Source organism: Ursus arctos, unplaced genomic scaffold (genome assembly GCF_023065955.2).
Source record: "Ursus arctos isolate Adak ecotype North America unplaced genomic scaffold, UrsArc2.0 scaffold_2, whole genome shotgun sequence".
NCBI classification, from domain to species: Eukaryota; Metazoa; Chordata; class Mammalia; order Carnivora; family Ursidae; genus Ursus; species Ursus arctos.
Genome location: NW_026622874.1, coordinates 50,890,593 through 50,914,047, shown reverse-complemented (window position 1 = coordinate 50,914,047; position 23,455 = coordinate 50,890,593). Strand labels below are relative to the sequence as shown.

The following is a 23,455-nucleotide window of genomic DNA, read 5'->3' as shown; positions in this document are numbered from 1 at the left end:
TTAGGGCTTTTGTCCTAAATACTCTTCTATTACACTCGTAACAACCTTGAGAAAATGTCATCGTTTCTTGAGTTTGGGTCTGTAATGCCTATGGGCACTGTTACACGTCTTATTTTTCTGTTCTTCTCTGGAGACCTTTCTGGGAACTTTTAGAAACAGGGGTGCTTTGACAAGTAAGGGGGAAAAAATCCTGATAAAGAGATAGAGAGACTGAGACAAAGTAGGACAGAAACAGTTTCTCCAAGTATCTACCTCCAAATAAACCTCCTCAAGATTTAAATGACATGGTTATTTAAAAACAAAAAACAAAAAACAGAACCTTCAAAAATGTTTTACTTCCTTTCGAACCTCCTAGCTCTAAGATTTCTCTGCTCCTCAAAGCAGTATCCAGACTCCAAGTTGGTTCTTGGAGGTAAAGGAGTCTAGCCACACTCTGCCTCGGAGAGGAGTCAAGGTTTCGACGGGGCTAGGTAACTAGAAAAGGCATTGTTTAAAATAACAGTAGGAAGCTTAGGTATTGGAGACAGGTTGCTGGATTCAAACAGCAGTCAACTACTTATTAGCTCTATAATCTATGTAAATCACATATCCTATCTGCTCTTGTCTCAATATTTGTGTCTTCCCAAAATTCATATGTTAAACCTAACACCCAATGTGATGGTATTAGGAGGTAGGAGCTGGGGGTGTGATTAGGTCATGAGGATGGAGCCCCATGAATGGGATTAATCCTTTCAAAAAGAGGCCTTGCCCCCTTCCACCATGTGAAGACACAGCAAGAAGGTACCACCCATGAGTCAGGAACTGGGCTCTCCCCAGACACTGAATCTACTGGTGACTTGATCATGGTCTTTCCATCCTCCAGAACTGTGAGAAATAAACTTCTGTTTATTATAATCTGTCCAGTTTATGGTATTTTGTTATAACAGCCCAAACAAACTAAAACTTTATCTAAGCCTCCCTTTTCTTGACCCACCCCACTTTACACATGGGACTATTATGAAGATTAAATGTGATAATTTGTATAAAGCATTTAGTTCAGGGCCTGGCATACAATAAATGTTTAAAATTAACTCTACCATTTTAATATATTTATCTTTACTAATGAATATCAAGATGTTAGCATCTTTTACAAGGCAGTTAACCAAAGTTATTAAAGTTGTCAATTTGTTAAAAACCCTTAATATAATAAAATCAAAATCTTTACCAAAACTTTGAACATTGTTCAGCCTTCATTCATCCAAAAAACATTTACTGAGCTCTTTCTAGTTGCCAGGAATAATCCTAGTTCCTGGGCTAGAAAGATTTCTAGAACAGATATAGTGCATTCCCTCCTGAGATTGGAGGCTGTGGCTGCCATTTTGTTATTGCTTATAATTGCATTTACTGCATGTTCTGGATGGCACTTGGAAATCTCTGGGAAATACTGGAATGAATCAGGAGTACTCGGAACTTGATTTTACTTTACTGGGGAGGGTTGGGGGGGTTGCTAATAAACTAATAATATGTGTTTGTAAACAATGAAGTAAGACAACTATATGAATATTGTTAGGGTTGACGGATAGTTTTTTTTTTTTTTTAAGATCTCATTTATTTATTTGAGAGAGAGAGAGAGCATGAGAGAGTACAAGAGCATGCTCCTGGGGGGAGGGGCAGAGGGCGAGAGAAGCAGACTCCCCACTGAGCAGGAATCCCTGACCTGGGGCTCCATCCCAGGACCCTGAGATCATGACCTGAGCTGAAGGCAGAGGCTTGTCAACTGAGTGAGCCACCCAGGCGCCCCAGTCGACTGTTAGTTTTAAGTACAAAGTTGTATCTTATTTATTTAATGAGGTATTGTAAGTAGTTATTTTTGGAATTCAGAAAAATTAATTGATTTACTGCCATTCTCTTATAAAATGCAAATTTTTTCATTAAATAATTAGAATCCATTTTAAGCCCAGCTTCTTAAGTATACAGTCCCATAAAATGAAAACTTGGGATAAAAGAATAAAAATAATTTTTTAATATAAAATAGTAAAGAAAATTGAAAGTTCTTAAAATAATTTAAAAATTTTTTGATTGGTAACTCATATTTCATTTTTGGTTGTACCTTGCCTCTCATGCATCTCAGAAATGAATCTGGTACTTGACAACAACAGCTAAACTCAGCCTACATTTTGTAGTATAATTTTCTGATCCTTTGTTTTATTATTTAGCCTTGTTTTCTTGTTTTTTATTTTAAGTGTTTTAAAATTATATTGGGAATTAGGCAGGTGAATAATTATAAAATCTATCTATGACTGGTTTTTTCCCTCTTATCGAGACTCTAATGACATGAATGTTTATTCTTTATTGACCTGCATAAGAATGATCTATACGAGGTAAATCTAAAGAAAACAAATAGCTGGGAATGTTAAGTAATTGGATTTTTTTTAATATTCTGTACTCAACTTTTATGAAAAAAATCAAATCAAGATATGTAAGTAACATGATAAGTCTATTTATTGCTTTCAAAATCTAATCCAGTCAATTCACCAGATAGTATAGTAGCCACCATCTTTCCCTCCCCCCTCAAAATGTCTGGCAAAACTAAACTGGATAATGTTCTTTCTCTGCTTTAAAAAAATGATAGAAATCAAAGATTTTCTGTTTTCTTAGTATAAATTTCAGACTCCTTACCTGGCTTACAAGACCCTCCAATAGAGTACATGCCACCTTCTTTGAGTCCCTCGAACAGTAAGTTCTATGTCTATATCACCTTACAACTGCTGGTCCGCTAATTCAGCAGAATCTTAGTCCTTCAATGGGTCCCAGCTTAAATACCACTTCCTTAGAGAAGCTTTGCCCTTTCAACCAATGTCAAGTCAGCCTCCTCTAATAATCCCTTACAGCATAATGTTCTCCTTCTAAGCACTTTGCATGTTTAACCAGATTGTTTTATATTTGTTCAATGCCAGCCCTCCTCCATTTGACAATATTCTCACATCTGTAATGGTGGAGACCATGGCTATTGTGTTCTCTTTTATGTACCCAGCACCCAGGAAAATGTTGGCAAGGGAGGAAAGGAGGAAGGGTAGATGAATTTTTCAGAGAATATAAAAATAGCAATATAATTTTATCATAAATTTTTTAATCCTTCTCTATTTCCAATATTTATAGCTTGGAAACTACATAGTTAACAGGAAATAGGATGGAGTTTTGAGTCAAAATACACAAGTTTGAGTCCAACCTGGCACTTCAGACAATCACAAGGGACTGTAAAAGCAATGCAATACCCACACCATTTAATTCATGGTGTGATTGTAAGATCAAATGAGAAAATGTAGGTGCATTTAAATGTTAATTGTTATTGTTGTTGTTTTGAAATGAAAACTTTAGAGTTTTCTGAATTAGCGAAAATATAATGTTTCATATTATTTTAATATATGCTGATACATTTAGTATAATTTTCTAAGCTTTTGAAAATTTCCCTATCACCAGAGCATCTCAATAAGTGTTCCTCTCCTCATATTTAAACTTTACCTCCATAAAATAAAACAAAATAGACTTTGCCTCCAGACCACATGACTTCCAGCCTAACTTTTAACTCCACTTATATGAAGAAGGGTGTGGTTAAAAGCACAATCTCTGGATTTGGGCCAGTCAGGGATATCTGATATCTCTAAACCTATATTTATCTATAAAATGGGGAAATAATACTAACTATATCAGAAGAATATTTTTAGTATTACAAGATAATGTATGTGAAATACGTGGTAATATCTAAATTGATGAATGCTAATTATAAATGAAAAATATTAAAAAAAAATTTTTTTTGACTAAAATGTAATGAGATCTTCATCTGATTGATGAGGTAAAAATCAATAACAAAGCTGATCAAAATTGATGAGGTAAAAATCAATAACAAAGCTGATCAAAATTAAGATGGCTGGACAGTGTAAGTAAGCTCTTTAATGGATATCATCAGAGCATGCATTTTCTAAATATTGTGAATTTTTAAGTGCTTAAAAACTAGTGTAGGATCAGATTTTGTTCTTTTATCAGTATGATTGTTACTACAAATAAGGTACTTAGAGAGATATCACTGCGAAGACATCAGGGATGGGGAAGAAAATTACAAAGAGAAACGATTAAATTGTAATGTATGTTCCTTGTCCTCAAGAAGCTTTCAATAAACCATAAACATACAAATTTCCCAAACATATTTAATTTCTGCCATATATGCAGTCTTTCTGTGGTGTGGGCTATAGAGTCATCAGTTGGACTGTTTGCGCCACTAAATAGTTATAAACTGAGCTAGATTTGCCTGTAAGGCACTTGCGATGTTCACCTCAAAATACTGTCCTATTTCCACAAAATAAAAATTTATAACTATTATGTTTCTTTGGTTAATACAAAATCACCCAGCAACATGTGTTTTTCAAGACATTAAGTGACTCAGTGACCCTTGCTTAAGGAAAGATTTTGTAATAAACTATAAGGGTGTTCATGGAGTAACAGACATGGCAGAACCATATGTCTGATATTGGGGGAAAGTTCAAGATTATAACAATAGCAAACACATACAGTGTTTACAGTGCATACTTTATTGTATTATGTAAATGTTACATTAACTCAATCCTCACAAACCAACCCTATGAAGTATGTACTATTTTTATCCTTATTTTATTGATAAGAAAACTGAGACACAGAGAAGTTAAGGTACTCATTCAACAACAAAAAGTCGAATCAGGATTTGAACCCAGGTCTGATTGATCTTAACCAATGCACAGACATCTGTTCTATGATTTAGCTCAAATAAACTACATAAAAACATTTCAAGAAATTGGTAATAAGCTATTTAAGTTAAACATTTTTTAAATGCTAACTGAAAAATACATGAACAAGCATTTTAGAAACTAAGAAATACTAAATGGTCAGTAAGCCTGTTTTTAATACTTTAATCATAGTCAGGTTATTGGCTTTAGTCAATATTTATATATCTAGCCCCAAATGCTCCCATGAACTCCAGGCCCATATAGCCAACTGCTTTCTAAAACTATAATGGACCTTGTTGGTAGGAATGCATATTGGTGCAGCCACTGTGGAAAACAGTATGGCGGTTACTTAAAAAATTAAAAATAGAACTACCATATGATCCAGTAATTCCACTACTGGGTATTTACCCAAAGAAAATGAGAACACTAATTTGAAAAGCCATATTCACCCTATGTCTATTGCAGCATTATTTATAATAGCAAAGATATGGAAGGAACCCAGGTGTCCGTCCATAGATGAACGACTAAAGAAGATGGGTGGAATATTACTCAGCCATGAAGAAGAATGAGATCTTGCCATTTGCAACAACATGAATGGACCTAGGGGATATAATGCTAAGTGAAATAAAAAGATAAATTCCATTTCACTGCTAAGTGGAATTTAAGAAATAAAACAAATGAATAAACAAAAAAGGGACAAACAACACACTTTTAAATACAGAGAATGTGGTTGCCAGAGAGGAGGTGGATAGGAGGATGGGTGAAATAGATAAAGGGGATCAAGGGGCATAAGCTTCCTGTTACAAAATAAATAAGTCACAAAGATGAAAAGTACACCATAGGGAATATAGCCAATAAGATTGTAATAATGTTGTTTGGTGACAGATGATGACTATACTTATCATGGTGAACTCTGAGTAATGTATAGAATTGTTGAATCATTGTTGTACACCCTACACTAATATGACACTGTATGTTAATTATATATATAGTACAATCAATATATATAGGCACTTCAGAACCAAATTCTTGGTCCATCAATATCAGCTTTGTTAAGTGAAGATTCCATGTCTGTAAAAATATCACTTGCAGTTATTTTATTAAGTCACGTTTCCAAAAAATGCAGTCAATGACATAGATTTTTCACCATATTTTGTGAAGCAAACAAAATTTACTAAATAATTTATTTAACATACTCAGCTTAATCATTTCAAATTTCAAAAAATTATGCATAAATATACTTGTATAGAAGAAAGACAAGAGAGATAGTCTGTAGTAGTATAAGAATGGCTGTCTCTGGGTAATGTAATTATGGATAATTGTTTTCTTCATTTGGTAATTTTCAAATTTTCTACCATGAACATATATTATTTTTATAGTTAGAAAATACACACTTTAAAAGGGGGTTGTGTTTAGCTCTGTAGAAATTAAATTTAGCATTTTTTCAGTATTTCTTTGATAAACAATACTAAATTAGCAAAATTTCCTAAGTGCTCTAATGGTTACATAAGGAAATATAATAATAAGTTCTCTTTTCAAGTAATTTATATTACCATTACTTTGGTGTTATGGGGAAAAGCCATGGCTAGACCTAAATTTAAGATTCAAGTTGGTGTTAAGAGATGAGTTACAGTCTTGGGACCAACAGATATGTTGAAGCCATAGGTCACCATTTATTATCATTTATTTCAGACATGTTGCTTGACCTTTCTAACTTCAGTTTGTACATCTGTGGAATGGGGCATTGAGAGAAATAAATGATAAAATGAATGTATTATAAAGTAGTATTTCAGATCTAATTTGATATTGCTGTGTTAGTACTCTCCAAGCAATTAATATTTTATGTTAAATAATTATCCATTTCCAGGTAACTGCGTCTTTATTTGTCAATAGATAATATGGTCTGGATCCTAACAATTATTGAGTCAAAGGGGAAAGATATTTTTCTGCAGATCTTACCCTCTATCAATAGCTCCATCTATCTATCCATTCATTCATCCATACATACATTTTTGTAGGACATCTTCTGTAAATGAAACACTGTGCTGGGTACTACAGTATCCTCTTAAATACTTTGTTTCTTTAATGACATTCCTCTCAGAGTCTGTGTATTTGTTGGATAATAATTGATCTGGCATTTTTATCTATCCATATGATCATTTTGAATCAACTGTGTAGCTAATCTGAATAACATGGATGAACTCCAATATTAAGCAGGCCAAAAGTAAGATTCTTATGAATTTTTAGCAACTTCCCTTGAGGAAAGGAAAGTCAGAATTCCCCTGTGATCTACTCTGGTTGGAACACACGGAGTGCTTAACTTAGGTGTAAGACTTCATATTTTTGAAGATACATTATCAAGCTGGAACACATCCAAGTCAGGTACCAAGGCTAGATAATGGTTGAGGAATCCTAGAAACTAGTTGGGAGGAAGCAGATATGTTTAACCTGAAATGGAGAAATTCAGTGGAGGAGAAGACAACCACTTAAAAATGCCTGAAGTTTTATCCCATGATGGTAGTAGAGGCTTGTTCTCAGGAATTAGTACAACCAAGACAAGGACCTAATGAGTACAGTGTTAACATGACCAGTCATATGCACCCATTGCCCATGATAGCCCCAATTTTTACCTGCTGCAGCTGAATTAACCCCTGTTAATTATTTAGAGTACCTTGTTTCGCTCTCAGAGGTCCCAGTGTAGACCAAAAATTATATTCACCTTAAGTTTTTGTAGAGGTGATAGAGTTTTTAGTTCTATATCAAAAGGAGCTTACCAAAAATAAGAACTACCCAATAATGTAATGAGGCACCTTGCAAAGCAACTATTTTCCTCTCACTGGTAATGAACACACAGAGGCCTGAATGTCACCTGCCTGGGATGTTTCAGGCAAAAATCCCATACTTGGTGGTGGCCTTTAAGCTACCTGCACTCCAGATTTAAAATACTCTTGTTTTATTTTTAATGTTCTATGGTCAAAGGTAAATTCCATGGCATATGTATGAATAACATTTAATATTTTAAATATATTTTTCTTACCAACATGAAGACCTCACCATTTTGTATTTCATTGAATTTCTGTGGCCTTTGACTAATTTCTGAGAACTAGCAAATTCACACAAGTAGTTCTATGTCAGGTTCCTTGTGGATAATAAGGAGCAGAGGCTCTGCTGTGATAAATAAGACCAGGAAAGAACTGTTTAAGAATATGAGTTAGACAGAATATAAACCCAATCTTTACTAAACCTAGTCTGTTTAATATTATAAATGGTTTGCTTTTGTGCTTATTTAACAAATTTAATTTTTTCAAAGATTTATTTATTTATGTGAGAGAAAGAATGAACACGTGTCTGCAAGAGAGCATGTGAGTGGGAGGAGGGGTAGTGGGAGAGGGAGAGAGAGAATCTCAAGCAGACTCCAAGCTGAGCAGGGACCCTGACGTGGGGCTCAGTCTCAGGACCCTGAGATCATGACCTGAGCCGAAACAAAGAGTCGGTCACTTAACTGACTGAGCCACCCAGGCATCCTAATAAATATATTTATTTTCTAATATCAAGCACCTACTGTAACATGCCATTTTGTGGAATAGAATTCAGAGCACTGTCTTTGAATTTAAAGTCCCAATTCAGGTCTTCACTCTACCAGTAACCACTTTTGTGATTTGAGATAAAAGATGTAACCTCTCTGAGCTTCACATTCTTTATCTAGACTACAAAGAGATAACACTATAATTTTATAGTGTAATTCCTAGGATCAGAAATAATTATGTTTAAAAAAAAAACCTAACAAAGAATGTGTTCAAAAAGTTAGATATGATGAGAGACTGTTTGGTAAACATTAAATCTATTTTAACCTACTTGCCACTATTTAATGCTGCTCTATTTGTATATCCTTGTGCTCAAGGTTGACTGTCCATTTGTTAGCACATCTGCATATTCCTCATAATTAATATCTTTTTTAATGACATATGGTTTAGTGACTGGAAATTGAGTCTTGCCTTCTGTTTTCAATTTGTTTATGACTCAACGACTCAATGTATGTGTCTGAACTTTAATTTTCCATTCTGGAAACTAGGATTTAAAATCCTTGCTCATATGTAGCTATTTCAGAAAATGAGAGAAAATGTGTAATCCAAGGATTTTGAGTATGTGCCAGGCTTTTCAGTGGTGCAGCCAGAATGCATGTAGATAAAAGACCATGGTTTCTCTTGCATTATGTTAACAGGGAAATCTAAATGAGGATGCCAACAATATACCCTCTCAAGTGGGAGGTGGGTGGTTTGAGCTAGGCTAGAGTCAGATTCCAAGTGAAGCCAGGAAGAAGCAGCACATGGGCTTGGAATGAGCATGGGCAGAATTGATGGAGTCGTAGACCCTGGAATCACGCTGAGACGTAATTACACCGCAGAAACCATCTCACATGGTCCCCATGTCAGTGCCTCTTCAAGGCCTGTCCCTCTGAAAGACAAGGTCCAGTGCACATCCGGATGTGAGTTTCAGACTTCTGAACCCCCCTGAAACACTTATACCTCTTTTATGCTGTGTACACTTTCTGTGTTATAGTTGAGTCATATCTTATTTCTCTACTAAATATAAAGTAGATGGTCTAAACTCCCCTTTCCCTCTATTCTGCCCTTTCCGTTCCCCCAGCAAAGAATATTGTGCAGAATGGTATTCACTCTATTTTATTACAGATTTGAATTTAATACAAAGTATCATAGACTTCTTCAATATCTTAATGCAGTATTTTATTCCAACATTTTATGTATTTTTTATAAAGATTTATTTTTTTATTAGAGAGAGAGCAGGCACATGCAAGCAGGGGGAGGAACTGAAGGAGGGGAAGAGAATCTCCAGCAGACTCCCCGCTGAGCATGGAGCCGGACTAGATCTCACAACCCTGAGATCATGATCCGAGCCAAAATCAAGAACCAGTGGTTTAGCCAACTGCGCCATCCATGCCCCCCATTCCGGTATTTTAAATGCACACACATACACACAAAACACACTGCAGTAGTAACAGTTTGGTGGGCTGTCCTGAGAAATGGGTGAGAAGTGCACTGAATTCATTTTCTCCCCAAAAGTTTCCTCTTTTGACCACTACAGCCTTGGTAATCACCAGTTACATGGCAAAAAGAAAAAAGCCTCTGCTTTTGCTTTTTAGAGTTCTCCTCAGGGATCTATAATTTGTAAGGAGCAAAAGTTTAGGGCATTCTGTTTGGTTTTTTGTTTTTGTTTTTCTTTTGTTTTTTAGATAGGGAAGAATCCACAAGTGTACATCATTTAAAAGTTTAATAAAATCATACATTTAAAAGATGATAGCATCTAGACTAGTCCAATCTGTGATTTAATTTATGGCTTACTGTGTTATATTCATTTTGCTTTCCAAAAAAAGGTTAAATTTGAAATTTTATTAAAAACTCCCTTCCTTTGAATTTATAGATTGGGGTAGCTGTTTTATCCACTTGCTGTGTAGAATTAGTATTTACTGGACAAGATGTGTTGATTCAGGAGGTTGTCTGTGGAGTGCTTGCCCCGTGAGGGTCATATTAAACTGGAGAGAAGCTTTTCGAGCAACAGAGCATCTTGGAGACAATATATCAAGCTGATAGATACACGGCTCTTCTGTTAAGAAACCAGGGGTGAAATTATGGCTGGCTCCCAGTTACTGCTTTGGCTAAGGAGTCTCTAAGGAATAGATCTAGGATAAAAGGGGTTAACCAGAGGGGAAAGAAAGGTTTCTAGAATTCAGTGTTACTAGAAGCATGGAAAATGAATAGTTATATGTAAATAATTTAAGATGTTCACTCTGTTTGGAATATTTTGCAATTTTATATAATCAGAGGGTGACCAGTTTAATGGGCATGTTTTTTGTTGTTGTTATTGTTATCACTCAGAAGAGAACCTAAGATACTGGATTATTATGGAGCCTACTTTGGGGCATGCCTCCATTCTTTCTTAATAGCGTGATCATGCAGTTTTAAACATGTGAATGGATTTTTGTGTATATATTTAAAATTCCACAATTTTTTCATGTTGATGACTTAACTGATTTTTCTTCCAAATTTGGACTGTCAATGATACGATATTCCTTGACACAGAAAAATTAGAAAATAGTCAAATAAGGGGCATGACCTTATATGTTCTATGTCATACACAATTTTGTACTTTCCTTTTTGCCCATGCCTTTTCTATATATGTTCATTTATTATGAATCAATTAAAAAACATAGAGCAAATAAGAAATAATCATTGTTAAAACTATATGTGTTCACAGATAAATGATCAATTAACAAGTCGGTAGCAGTGGATTATGGGATAAGTGGCCCTTGACAGAAATCCTACTGCATCCTAAGCATGTCACACCTCTACTAACTGAGGGAGCAATTTCATACCATTTCGTCTCTCTTAAAGCATCCGGTTCATCCTCACACTTTAGCACTGAGCTGATGTCTTTGTTTTCATTTTTTTCACTGAGAAAATGGAGACCATCAGAAGAGATCCTTGCTGTTTTTCTATCATGAAATCTCTCTCTCTCTCTGTATTAGCAGTCTCTGAATTAACTTCTGCACAATGGGTATACCATCCCTGCTCTGTTCAACAGCCATCGTGCCCTGCTGGCTTGCTTCTCTCTCTCCCACACAAGGAATTAGCTCTGGCAGTTCTTCCTTCTGCTTCATTATCATTCCCCACATCTCTTCTGGATCTTTCCAATAGGTATGCATACACTATAACATCTCCCAGTTTTTAGAACACCTTCCTTTAACACCAGAAGCTTCTCTAAATGCTGCCCCATTTTCTACTCCCCTTTAGAACAAAATCCTTCAAAAGAGTTGCCTGTGCTCACTATACCCTCATTCCCCTCCCATCATCCCCAGTCACACTGCCGTACCCGCCCCTGCGCAGCATCTATTCTTGGAACTGTCACCATACACCTCCCCTGGGCCAAATGCAAAATATAATCCTGGCTCTTTCCTTAAACTCTCAGCACGTTTGACAGTTGATCAGTCCTTCCGTTTGATATGCTTTCTTTACTTGACTTCCAGGCTGTACCATCTCTAGGATTTTGTCCTCTCTCACTGACCACTCCTTTATGCCTCCTTTGTGTTGGAAGAATCCTCCTGACCTCACAATGTTGGTGGACCTCATGGCTCAGTTCACAGACGTCTTCCACACTCCTTCCATCTACACTCACCGCTTGGGTTATTTCATTAAGTCTCAGCCATTAAATACCATACACACCTTCCTCTACAACTCCTATCCAGACTCACACTTGCAGCTTCTTCCTGGATGTCCCTCCTAGAGGTGCATGTATGCCTCTTCAGCGTGACATGAACAAAACAGGATTCCTGATCTCCCCCGTAACTGATCTCCCTTAAGCATTCATCAGCTCAGCAATGGTGCCACCATTCACCTGGGAGGTTAGGTTCAACACAATAACATCATCTTTAACTCCCTTATTTTCTCTTAGCAAAATACCCTCCACACTCACTTGAAAGCAGAATATATCACCAACTCTGCTGCTGTTACTCGAATCCATGCTGTTGTCATCCTTTACCTGGATTGCTACAATAGGTGATTTCCCTCTGTCTACCCCTGCCCCCACTCCTCCATTAGCATAGAGTAGCCTTTATAGGTTCCAGATTGCACCATGTCCTTTATTAAAACCTGGCAATGACCCCTAAATCCATTTCAAAGGAAATCCAGAGCCCTTTGTGTATTTTCAAGGCCTAGAACTAGATAGGATCTCAAGGGATCTAGACCCTGCCTGTCCCTTGAACCTCTTTTCCTTCCCCTCTCCGTGGCCTGTGTCAGCCACATTGGTCTCTCCACTGTTCTTGAACACAACCGATGCCTCTCCTTCTTGCTGCCCTTACACTTACCACTCCCTGGCTGGATTGCTCTTCCTCCAGACACTCATGACCACCTCTCTCATGTCATTGAGGTCTCTGCTCAAATGTCACCTAATGACATGTTCTTCCTATGATTTTCCTGCCCAGTCTGAATTGTTACATAATAATAAAATCGCACTCCTTTTCACTTTCTCCTCCCTTACCCTGATTTATTGTCCTCCGGAGCTTAGCTGTCTAGTATGATCTTATGTACCTGTTGGCTTAATGCTGCTCCCTCTGTTTACATGTAAGTTCCACAGGGTCAGAGGCCATGTCTGTTTTACTCCGGGCTGTTATCCCTCCGCACAAAGAATACTTCTCTGTACAGAGTAGAGGCTCAATAAATGTTTATTGAATAAATTAGTGGATTATTGATGAACTCAAAACCCTTACAACAGATTGATGAAACCTGTAATGTAATTCGTCTATTCTCATCACTGGCCATTCATTAGCTTCATAGTTCACAGGCAGGTTCTCCGGCAGGAGAAAGTACGTAAAACACACACACTACATAAGGCTATGCATAAAAAAAAGTTGAAAATGAACCCTCATAGTTGTTTTCATTATTTTGATCCCTTCTCCTTCTATGCTAATGACCTCTAGTAATCTTTGGCCATTAGAAACATATATTACGGTAATTAGAGTGTTCTAAAAACTTACATTATAGTAGTACTCAAATTATGGTAAGGGAAGTTCAGATCAGTCCAACATCATAATAATAATGGCAACAACTAATAATTACCAAGACCCAAAATAAGGTGCTTTATTTACATTGTCTCCGATCTTCACAGCAATTCTCAAAGAAAACTGTCCCCATTCTAAGGATAAGAAATATAAGCTCAGAGCCATTAGGTGATTATCCTGAATTCACAGAGCTTTGCTTAATTTCTTTTGAGTTTCAGGCTAGCTTTGGAACAAATTTTAATATGATAGTTTCATTCAAGTTATACCTGTTGGAAAAATTAATTTAATAACCAGAGTCATCTTGTCATTTTTATTTTTTTTTTCTTTTTTTAAAGATTTTATTTATTTATTCGACAGAGATAGAGACAGCCAGCGAGAGAGGGAACACAAGCAGGGGGAGTGGGAGAGGAACAAGCAGGCTCATAGCGGAAGAGCCTGATGTGGGGCTCGATCCCATAACGCCGGGATCACGCCCTGAGCCGAAGGCAGACGCTTAACCGCTGTGCCACCCAGGCGCCCCTCATCTTGTCATTTTTAAAAAGTAGAATAGGCTTTAGTTTCACTCATTCCTGTTAGACCTTGTAGAACTATTCAAATAGAACTCCCTGATAGATGTATATCAAGTAGATAGGCTGAATTCAGGAAAAATTGGCCAGAGATTCAACTAAACTAGAAAAAGCAACATGTATGCTTCAACTTGCAACATATTTGAATAAGAGCAAATGACTATATAAATTACATGAGGAAGAACTTTAGTTTTTAAATTTTCATAGGTGAGAATAAAGTCTGGAATGTACTATTTTCAGCCAATCATATATATTTATCATTGTAGAAAATACGTTTGTAATAAAACATCCTCAAAAAAAAGAGCCAGTTGTGTTCATGGATAGCAGTGTGATTAAGTGGCAATGGGTGATATAGATGGGAGAAATAAAAGATCTGGACTCCTTCACTGTTTGATTGCTTGACTGCTTAGCAAAGAGTTAAAATAAAAAGGTACTTTAATATTTGGTTCACTAAGTTCCCTGCATATTTTCAATTAGATAAACAGAAGTACAGGTGGGAATGTGCTGCATATTCATTTGTCTTGCTGTTTGGGGGCTGGCTTTAAGATTGAAATACTAATGTAATTGTGTTGAAATGAACAATAAGGAAGTACAGTAGTTCAGGAATGAAAATGTTAAATTAAATGGACCATGTTTAACATTGTTGTTGATCCTGAGGAACAGTTTTTCCAGTATATGGAGCATTTCGATTCCATCCAGCATATGTTCTCCACAGTTTTCTCTGCTCTAATTCATCTGTGTTTTTCGACAGCTCCAGATGGCGTGCTGCCTCCAAGGCTTTCATCTGCCACTCCAACCAGTCTTCAGGTTGTCTGGTCTACACCAGCTCGCAACAACGCTCCCGGCTCTCCCAGATACCAACTCCAGATGAGGCCTGGCCACTCCACCCATGGATTTCTAGAGTGAGCATCCTACTTTGTCCATCCTCCTCACTGTCACCTGGATTATACAATGCGGACATAACTTACATTGTCTTAATCTTTGAATAGGTCAGTTCTCATTTGCAGCAAACAAAGGCCACCTTTTAAAAGTACAAATAAACAAAAGACAAGCAACGCCCTAGGGGATAATTATTTGCTTTGCAAAAATACCTATTTTTCATTTATATAGCATTAAGATTTCTTCCCCCTTAACTTTCCATGAGCATATGTATTGCATAAAACAAGCATACACCTGAACTGAAAAAAGAAAATGCTGTATATACAAAATTATAATACTTAGTCTACAAATTCCACATGGCAATCAGTCTCAATAGCAGACTAGAATTTTTTCAATACTACTAGAATTTACATCTCATATAAATGCAATAGTACAAACCCTCAGCCAAAGAGCTCCTTATTTTTAGAGAGATCTCATACGACAACAGAAAATCACAGTACTTAACTGTATGTTGACATTCTCTGAAAACTCTTTGCAATAAGATTTTACTGGTTTTTTTTTTTTCTTTGAATGTCTAAATCTTCCTAATGAACACTTCTTTCCTATGTAGGTTATTTTCCAATCCTTCTGCATCGTTAAGCTATGAAGTGAGAGATCTCCAACCGTACACAGAATATGAGTTTCGGTTGGTTGCCTCCAATGGATTTGGCAGTGCGCATAGTTCCTGGATTCTCTTCGTGACCACAGAGGACAGTAAGTGGTCTGAACAATACACCGCCAAATGTTGTCTACGTTAGGGACTATTAAATGTCTTGAGTTTTTCCAAAACAGAGAAATAAGCCTCCACTGTTTTCTTGACAGTTAGTGACAATAATCTCTTCCAGGGCAAGGGTAGTCACACTCTCCAGAAAGAAGAAAAATGTAGGCTTGGGAGATTGGAGGGTGAGGACTTAGAAGAAAAATCACTACAGGAAGAAGTAATTCATGATAAATTATGACATGGCCCCGTTCTATCCTTCAGGGTACATCTAGGTACTCTGCAAAAGGGAAGTTATCGCCTTCCACTCAGTGTATTCTACTTTGGAGGAATTCCAGCGGGCAGAAGGGTATGAAATAGGGGTCTCACTTCATGAGGCTGCTTACTGTGTCATTAAACGTTTTCCTGGAAACAGAGTCCATTATACTTTAAGTCACACCTGAAAGACGGACTTCAGAATAGAGAAGTAGAATCTGAGCACTATTACAGAGAGTAGATTGGGATTGCCTTATTCAATCAAGAGACTTCTCTAGTTTTCCATGAAAGAGCTGTGTTTGCATATGTAACTTTTTACTAGGTTATATATAGAAAATAAATACATGGCTATGATAGTTTTATACAAATTACTTCTATAATACTTCTATATGGAAGTATAATTTTTTTTTTTAGAAAAGTTTGAAATTAAATCAAGCTCTGCAGAGTGAATGAGGACACTGTATCTTTGAACAATGAGGTTTTTAGGGTTAATCTTGTCAAGTCTTTTAATCAAAGGCTCCTTAGAAGATGTGGCTCAGTTGGCCAATTGCCATTCCGGCTCTATATCCAATGAAGACCTGAGTGACTTTCAAAAGGCTAGATATGAATCAAAAGACATGGTATTTGAAACAATATCAATTGTATATTAAACAAATTCTTTTATTTCTCTAATATCCTTAATTATATTATTTTAGTGAGGATAAGCCATCAAATGAGATAGAACTATTTACCTTCCTTAAAGCTTACTTTATTTTTTAAAAAGGCCATTATGAACAATAATATATAATACTTCATCCATTTCTCCCAATTTGTAATTACTCCCTGGGAGCAAGTTAGGTACTTTACAAGGGCACATCCAGTCCTTTTGGTCTCTCGGGTACCATTTAGTAAATTATCAGCACAGTGCAATAAACGACACCCAAGACCCAGAAGGCATTAATGCACTATTCAGTGCACCTACACCCCTTTTAGGGGGAACATCACACACACTCTGTGGAATCTGACAGCATAGTCACCAACTGTATACAGATTTATGAACTAGAGAGCTCACCCTCAAAGTAGAATTTTAAAGAAACATTAAAAAAAAAAAACGACTGAAAATAGACTTTTAATTCTCCTTCTTAAGATATAGCATGCTTGAAGGCACTCAGTAAAATTTACTAAACATAATTATTCAGCCCACTGCAGAGGTGGTGGATCCTATGACGCCACATTGGAGGAGGAGGGAAATGGACTCCTTTTTTGGCCCCCACAATTTCTATTCCCACAGAGAAAGTGCAACACTTGGATTTCCTCAGTGGTGATTCTTCTTGACTAGAGGCCATGATCTTCTATCTACAGATAGGAAGTTATCACATAAAGTATAAAAAACATTGTAAAGTACCAATTAGCATAGCATTCTTTGTTGAGCAAACTTCTCCTGCCTTATCTTACCACAAAGCAGGTCTTACTATGTGGTTACTTACTCTATGTGGTTAGAATTTTTATGCATGTAGACATTGCCTTCTTTGTGATTTGTAGGGCCTGGGTTTGAAGTGACTAGTATTAACCCTTCATCTTGTTTAAGAATTGGTAACACATGACTATACAGCTGGTATTAACCCAAGACACCCAGCCATCATTTTTATTCACATCCTTTCCCTGAAACCTATGACTTCTTTCTTCTTCTGCTTCATGTGCACACTGCAAAGGCGTATACATTATGAAAGAGCCAAAGGCTGGCCATTTGCCCCCCTAGGTTAAGTCACCAGTGCTTGCTTACCCCGGAGACATAATGGCAGCGCACTCTGTATTTTGGGTGTCAGTGGAGATGGATGCCATCTCTGAAAGGATGTGCAATTGAGTTGACAAAGAGTGAGTGATTGGCATTGGGCAAAAGCAGTTTTTCTGTCAGGGCCTCAACGCATTGCTTATGAAACCACCCGTGATGACAGCTCCATGCCAGAATCACACTTCATACTTGATCCTGACCAGCACCGCCCATTTGCCCAAGTGCAATTTCTAATGTAAAAATTCTACATATCATCTTACAGAATAAAACAGAGAAGTCACCTCATGCCCACATTTACATTTCATACCATCAATAGGCACCTTTCCACATCAGCCAAAGCCTCGAAACTTCCCGGTGCCAAAAAAGGTCACCAAGAGCATATTTTTAGTGTGATATAGCAAGACTGTGATTTTCGTCAAGCTTGTGACATGGCTGAAACCAGAAAGAGATGCCTAAGCAGGAAATGAACTGTGCACAGAGAAACAAATGCTTTGAGTGCAAAGAGAAGTTCTCATGGACAGAGAAAAGGGTTGTGAAGCATCTTAATAGATTTTTTTCAAATAATTTGTCATTTATATCAGAGTGCCACCAATATCCAGTTCCATGCATTTTTAAAAATCTAGTGTGCTGATGCCAAATAATAATAATGCACATTTCCTATGAATATTTTAAATCCTGTTAAACGTGTGTTAATAAAAGATGTTTGTTCCAGCCAACTTGGTCAGTGTAGTGTTCGACTATTTGCAACCAGATAAATACAAACAACTTGTGGTTCTTGTTTTGTGTGTATGTGTGTGTGTGTGTGTGTGTGTGTGGTTTGTGGGTTTTTTTTTTTTTTTTTACATGCTGCTGGCAGTCCAAGCACCTGGCATATCTGCAGTTTGCAAAATACATTAAGATTGTGTTAGACTTGGATGCATATGATTGATAACATGAAGACACTTGCCAAAGCACTGAAATTTTTGGATATTTTTTAACCTGAAATACCATCATTCCTGATTATATTATTGTTCCCTTTCTCTTGTGTGCTCACAATTGTTCTTTGTGCAGTGTATGCATATAGAAATTGTAGTTGGCCGGAAGGGCAAGTTTCCTGTAACTTTAGCATGTGGACATGTACTTTGGCCTGCTAAAATCCTGCTCTGTGGAAAATACGAGATAACCTACTTCTCTTTAAAATGTGGATTCTCTAGACCATCAAAAGTCAGATAATCTGTTTTTCTCAGCGTTTTTCAGGTAACAAGATAAAAACATGGAATATCTTTAATTCAGTCATTTTACCAGCAAACATTTATGGTATATCAGGCAATTAGATCAACCTAATGAAAATGAGATTGTTTTCTAAAAATGACTTCTTTCAGGTTGGTTCTAGAGTAGACCATTGGGTCATCACATATTTTTAAAAGACTTTAAATATTTGATCATTTTACTAAATTTGAAGTTAAAGACTCCACATTTATATATATTTTTTAAAGATTTTATTTATTTATTTGACAGAGAGACAGCCAGCAAGAGAGGGAACACAAGCAGGAGGAGTGGGAGAGGAACAAGCAGGCTCATAGCGGAAGAGCCTGATGTGGGGCTCGATCCCATAACACTGGGATCACGCCCTGAGCCGAAGGCAGATGCTTAACCGCTGTGCCACCCAGGCGCCCCTCACATTTATATTTTTAACCACGAATCTAAGAAGCATTATTAAACAAAATTTGTGGGATTTGAACAGTTTATTCTGTTGATTTACTTAGACAACTTTCCATGAGCTCATTATTTTGCTAACTGTTCTTGGGTTTTGCCTGGATGCTAGAACATAGGACTGTGTATCCTATCAGCTATACAGAGGAATTTTAAGTATTTTTACATACTTTATGCATTCTCTATATTAGACCTTGTTATTTTTCCCACACCTATAATTGCACTGTGAACAAGGGATGAAGCAATGAGGGATACTATTCTAGTATCTGGATCCTGCTTTACTTTTTCTGTCCGTATTTTTGAGTGTCCTCTCCCCAACCCCCTCATTGATCTCTGAGATTCTCACAGAAGGTTACAAAGGAAGAGAGGTTCTTCTGAAGTAAGACAGAGAGACATTGAAATGTTCATGGACATCTGTATCTAACAGAACACATTTCTTCCTCATTTGTTGTCTGGCAAAATCTGCTCATTTATTAAGCCTCAGTTCAAATGCTACCTCCTCTGTGAAGCCTTCCCTCCTCATTGCTACCGTAGAATTGTGATTTGTATTGTGCTTCATCAGTAGCCGCTTCTGAACTGTAACTTCTCAGGACCTAAGTCTCTGTTTCATTTATCTTTGTACCGTAGTCTCCCCTTATCTGCCATTTTGCTTTCTTTTATTATGGGTTATGGCTGTTAATCTCTTACTGTGCCTAGTTTATAAACTATCGTAGGTATGTATGTATAGGAAAACTATAGTATGTATAGGGTTCAGTACTATCTGCAGTTTCAGGCATCCTCTGGGGGTTTTGGAATGTATCCCCTGCAGAGAGAGGGGGATGACCATCTATCCAGTGCCTGGTGGAGGATCTGATACAGACCAGGTGCTCCAAAATGATCAGTTGAAGTACTGATTGAGAAGACTTTATATAAGCAAACCTGTGAAAACTCAACCAAGCAAACCTTATCTGGGTACCTGCCTTTTCCCAGGGACTGCAAGTGACATCAAGATTAAGGATGATGAAGACACTGTTCTTTCCTTGAGGCACCCATTATCTAGCAAGGGGGACAGAGAGCGAAATTGTAGAGTATGGAGAACTGAGGCTTCTGTGCGAGCGAGCCCAGAGGCCGAGCATTTCCCTCCACATGGGATGTCAAGAAAGCCTTCCCCGAGGAGAAGACCAGAAGGAAAGGGGAATGATTTATATTTGGAGTTCACTTTTATATCACATTTCAAATTTTTTCCTCACAACTCGTCCAGAAGAAGGCAGAAGAAGCAATTGCTGCTGGGTTGTCCGCTGACATAGGAGACCTGGGGGGTGGCTTGCAGGGTGTTCTGCCAGTGGTTTCGGCCTCACTCTAAGATAAGGCAGGTGAGGATGAGAGGCAAATGTGAGAAGGAAATCCCCAAAGCAATCCTTTTTCTCTCTCTTGATCAGAGGCACCCTGCTTGCTGTCCCTTTGATTCAACATTGACTGTCTTGACTAGGATAATGAATGTTCCAATTAGAGAGGCATCTGCTAGCCCAAAATCATGTCTATTTCAAAATGAAGCAGGGAGGGATATATAAGAAGAGAGTTCCAGAAGGAAAACACTTTTTCTTATTCTCGAAACCTATACTCTGAGCCTTGTGACAGGGAGAAGTAAAACTGTGTTATGAAATTGGATTAATTGATCAAGATAATTCTAGAGCAAGATTTTCTGGATCATTTAATAAATATATTTGTGCTCTTAGGAGTATTTAAGTTTTGAAATTAATATTGCATGGCCAACATCTTTTTATTAGTGTGTTTTAGAATTTGAAGTCTCAATCTGCACCTTAAAAAATGTTCTCTGTGAGAGAAAAATAGGAATATTTTAAAATTAGAGTGGAGCATATTTACATCAGGAGATTTTATTTTATTTAATGAAGAAATATGAACTATAGGTTTCCGTAGTGCTGCAAGGTTATTTTGCCTTCTCCATTCTAAAGAGGCTTCCTAATTGTTTTAAACATTAGGTTCTGAATGCTGACATATTTATCCTTTCAAACAGTGATTATGGGTATCCTATTTTATCCATAACAGAAGATCCATGATGAAAAGTAAATTATTTCATCTGCTGATTTAGAGAGCAAAATGTCTCTGTATGCATATCACTACACATTTTGTTTTCTGGTGCATGGATCCCACCCCCTCCAAATTCTTTTATTTCCAGAATTAATAAAAGCAAATATTATATTTTTATATTCTTATTTTTATATCCTAAGATCCAAAGCTAAAAGCAAGTAACAGAAACTCCTTTGAAAGGATGGTTTGGTTAATGAAATGTTCTATCCACCTGGCCTCAATTTCCTCCCTGAGCCCTTGGATCTCTTTTGGCCACGGAAGGCATACTGTTCTTCCAAATCTAGAACTTCCAGTTCTTTCAGGACATTTTTTCTGCTTTCATGAATTCTCACATCGACAATTTTCTGTCCCAAACTTTCAAGGAAGAATCCATAGGCATTCACTGCAACAGTATCCCCCAGTTCTAGAAGTCAAAGCATTCTTCCTAAACTATATTCTGCTCTCTTGTGGGAGAAATGGAGAAAAAGTTTCCCAGTATTAGTTCTCCTACTGGCAGATTATCAAATAGTATCTTCTCAATTTCAACAAGCTTCTAGTCTCCAAAAACTCCTTTTATTAGACCTCAGTGAGATGCCTGTGTTACACAGCCCATTTCCTATTTTATCAGCTGTCTAGAAGCTCCACGTTCGTTTTTGTGCAAAACAAAGGGTACCCATTTTTAATATTTGTTTTGGGATACAATTATGCCCTCTTCATCATCCCAAGATTAATATTTCTTTACCTTTAGTTTATTGGTCTTATTTCATTTAAGTCTTTTATTATGAGCTGTCAAAATCCTTTTTGGGAAGTAGTTGAGATATAAATAATACGTTGATAAAAGAACTCATGATTAAAGAGAAGATAGAATCCATCACTCTTCTGCTAAGATCAGTAGCGAACATTGAAAGGCTACATTAACAATTAGCATGTAATGTATTGCTGTATGTAATTATACATCCATCTATTTGCCGCCTTGATCTTGAATTCACTGGCAAATTTAGGGGATATTCATGTGTGGAGTTCATATTACTGAACATAGCTTTTAAACTGAGTTTTTAATTAGAATGGTTAAAAGTTGCTTTAGAGCAATAATGAGAACATAACAGGAAAACTGAGCAATTGTGGGTAACTCTAATAGCAACCAAGTCTAGAAGACAGACAACCACTGGAAGTTATATCCACGCCGAAGGTGGGAGTCATGCGGCCTGTTTATTCCCACGCGCACTGTTTATTCCCACGCGCACTGTTTATTCCCACGCGCACCCACATACACATGCGCGCACCCACATACACATGCGCGCACATGTGCGCACACACCCTTCCCAATACGCGCACCTGACTGTGAAAACAAATAAGCAGACCCCTCCGCTAACGATTTTATTACTCTATTTGAGGCTGGGGCTGAACTTTTGAAGCTGATGAGCGAAATAGTTTCCCATAAAACATAATTTCATTTGCCAAAACGAAACTACTTTCTGTTATTAATGCTGTAATGAAATGGCAGTGATTTGAACAGGAAGGATGCTCCTGTTCCCAGCTCCAGGAGGGAGTTCTCTAAACAATTACACCCACGGAGAGAGCTGTACAGTTGTATTTTCATCACTGGCCAGTTGAGCTCTGTGGCTGTCATACTTCCCAGTCTCCCCTCCAGTGACAGCCGCATTGACAACATGTTATACTCCACATTGATTTTACAGTTAAGGAGCTGATTGTGATATATAGGGATTTTAAGAATTCAGCTGAGAGGCTGACTTTTGCCTTTTATCATTCCATTAAAATTTTATAACCATCTTTTTCATGTCATTTCATCCATGAATTCTTACTTTAGAAAGTGATAGCTACCGCTGTGAGCATAACTTTTCTCATGTTCAGAGCTTTTTATTGTATTAGCAAACTACCCCAATTATAGTTATTACTCATGTTTTACATAATTGTTGTGACCCTTTCCACCATGCGGGAGCATGCCAGTTGATTTGTATATAGAATTAGATGATTCGGCTTATCATTTTAAAGCACTAAATCGAAAGAGTGCCAGGAGTCAGGATTTAACACTTCCCTGGCCAAAGGAGCTAATTAAGCTGCTTTCAGCTTCCTCTCCTGAATCACACAAGTTTAAGGACCCTTCTTGCAACAAGAGCAGGGAGCCCACTCGGCTAGAGT

At 37.2% G+C, this 23,455-nt stretch overlaps 1 protein-coding gene across 1 annotated transcript in view; it reads left to right on the top strand.

Annotated features, from left to right (window-relative positions):
• Positions 1-23,455, top strand: part of USH2A (usherin) — a 676,313-nt gene that overhangs the window by 421,395 nt on the left and 231,463 nt on the right. Inside the window, exons 39-40 of the mRNA XM_026517347.4 lie at positions 14,626-14,776; positions 15,364-15,506. Coding sequence (XP_026373132.2) covers positions 14,626-14,776; positions 15,364-15,506 — 294 coding nt within the window. The remainder of the gene's footprint in view (positions 1-14,625; positions 14,777-15,363; positions 15,507-23,455) is intronic.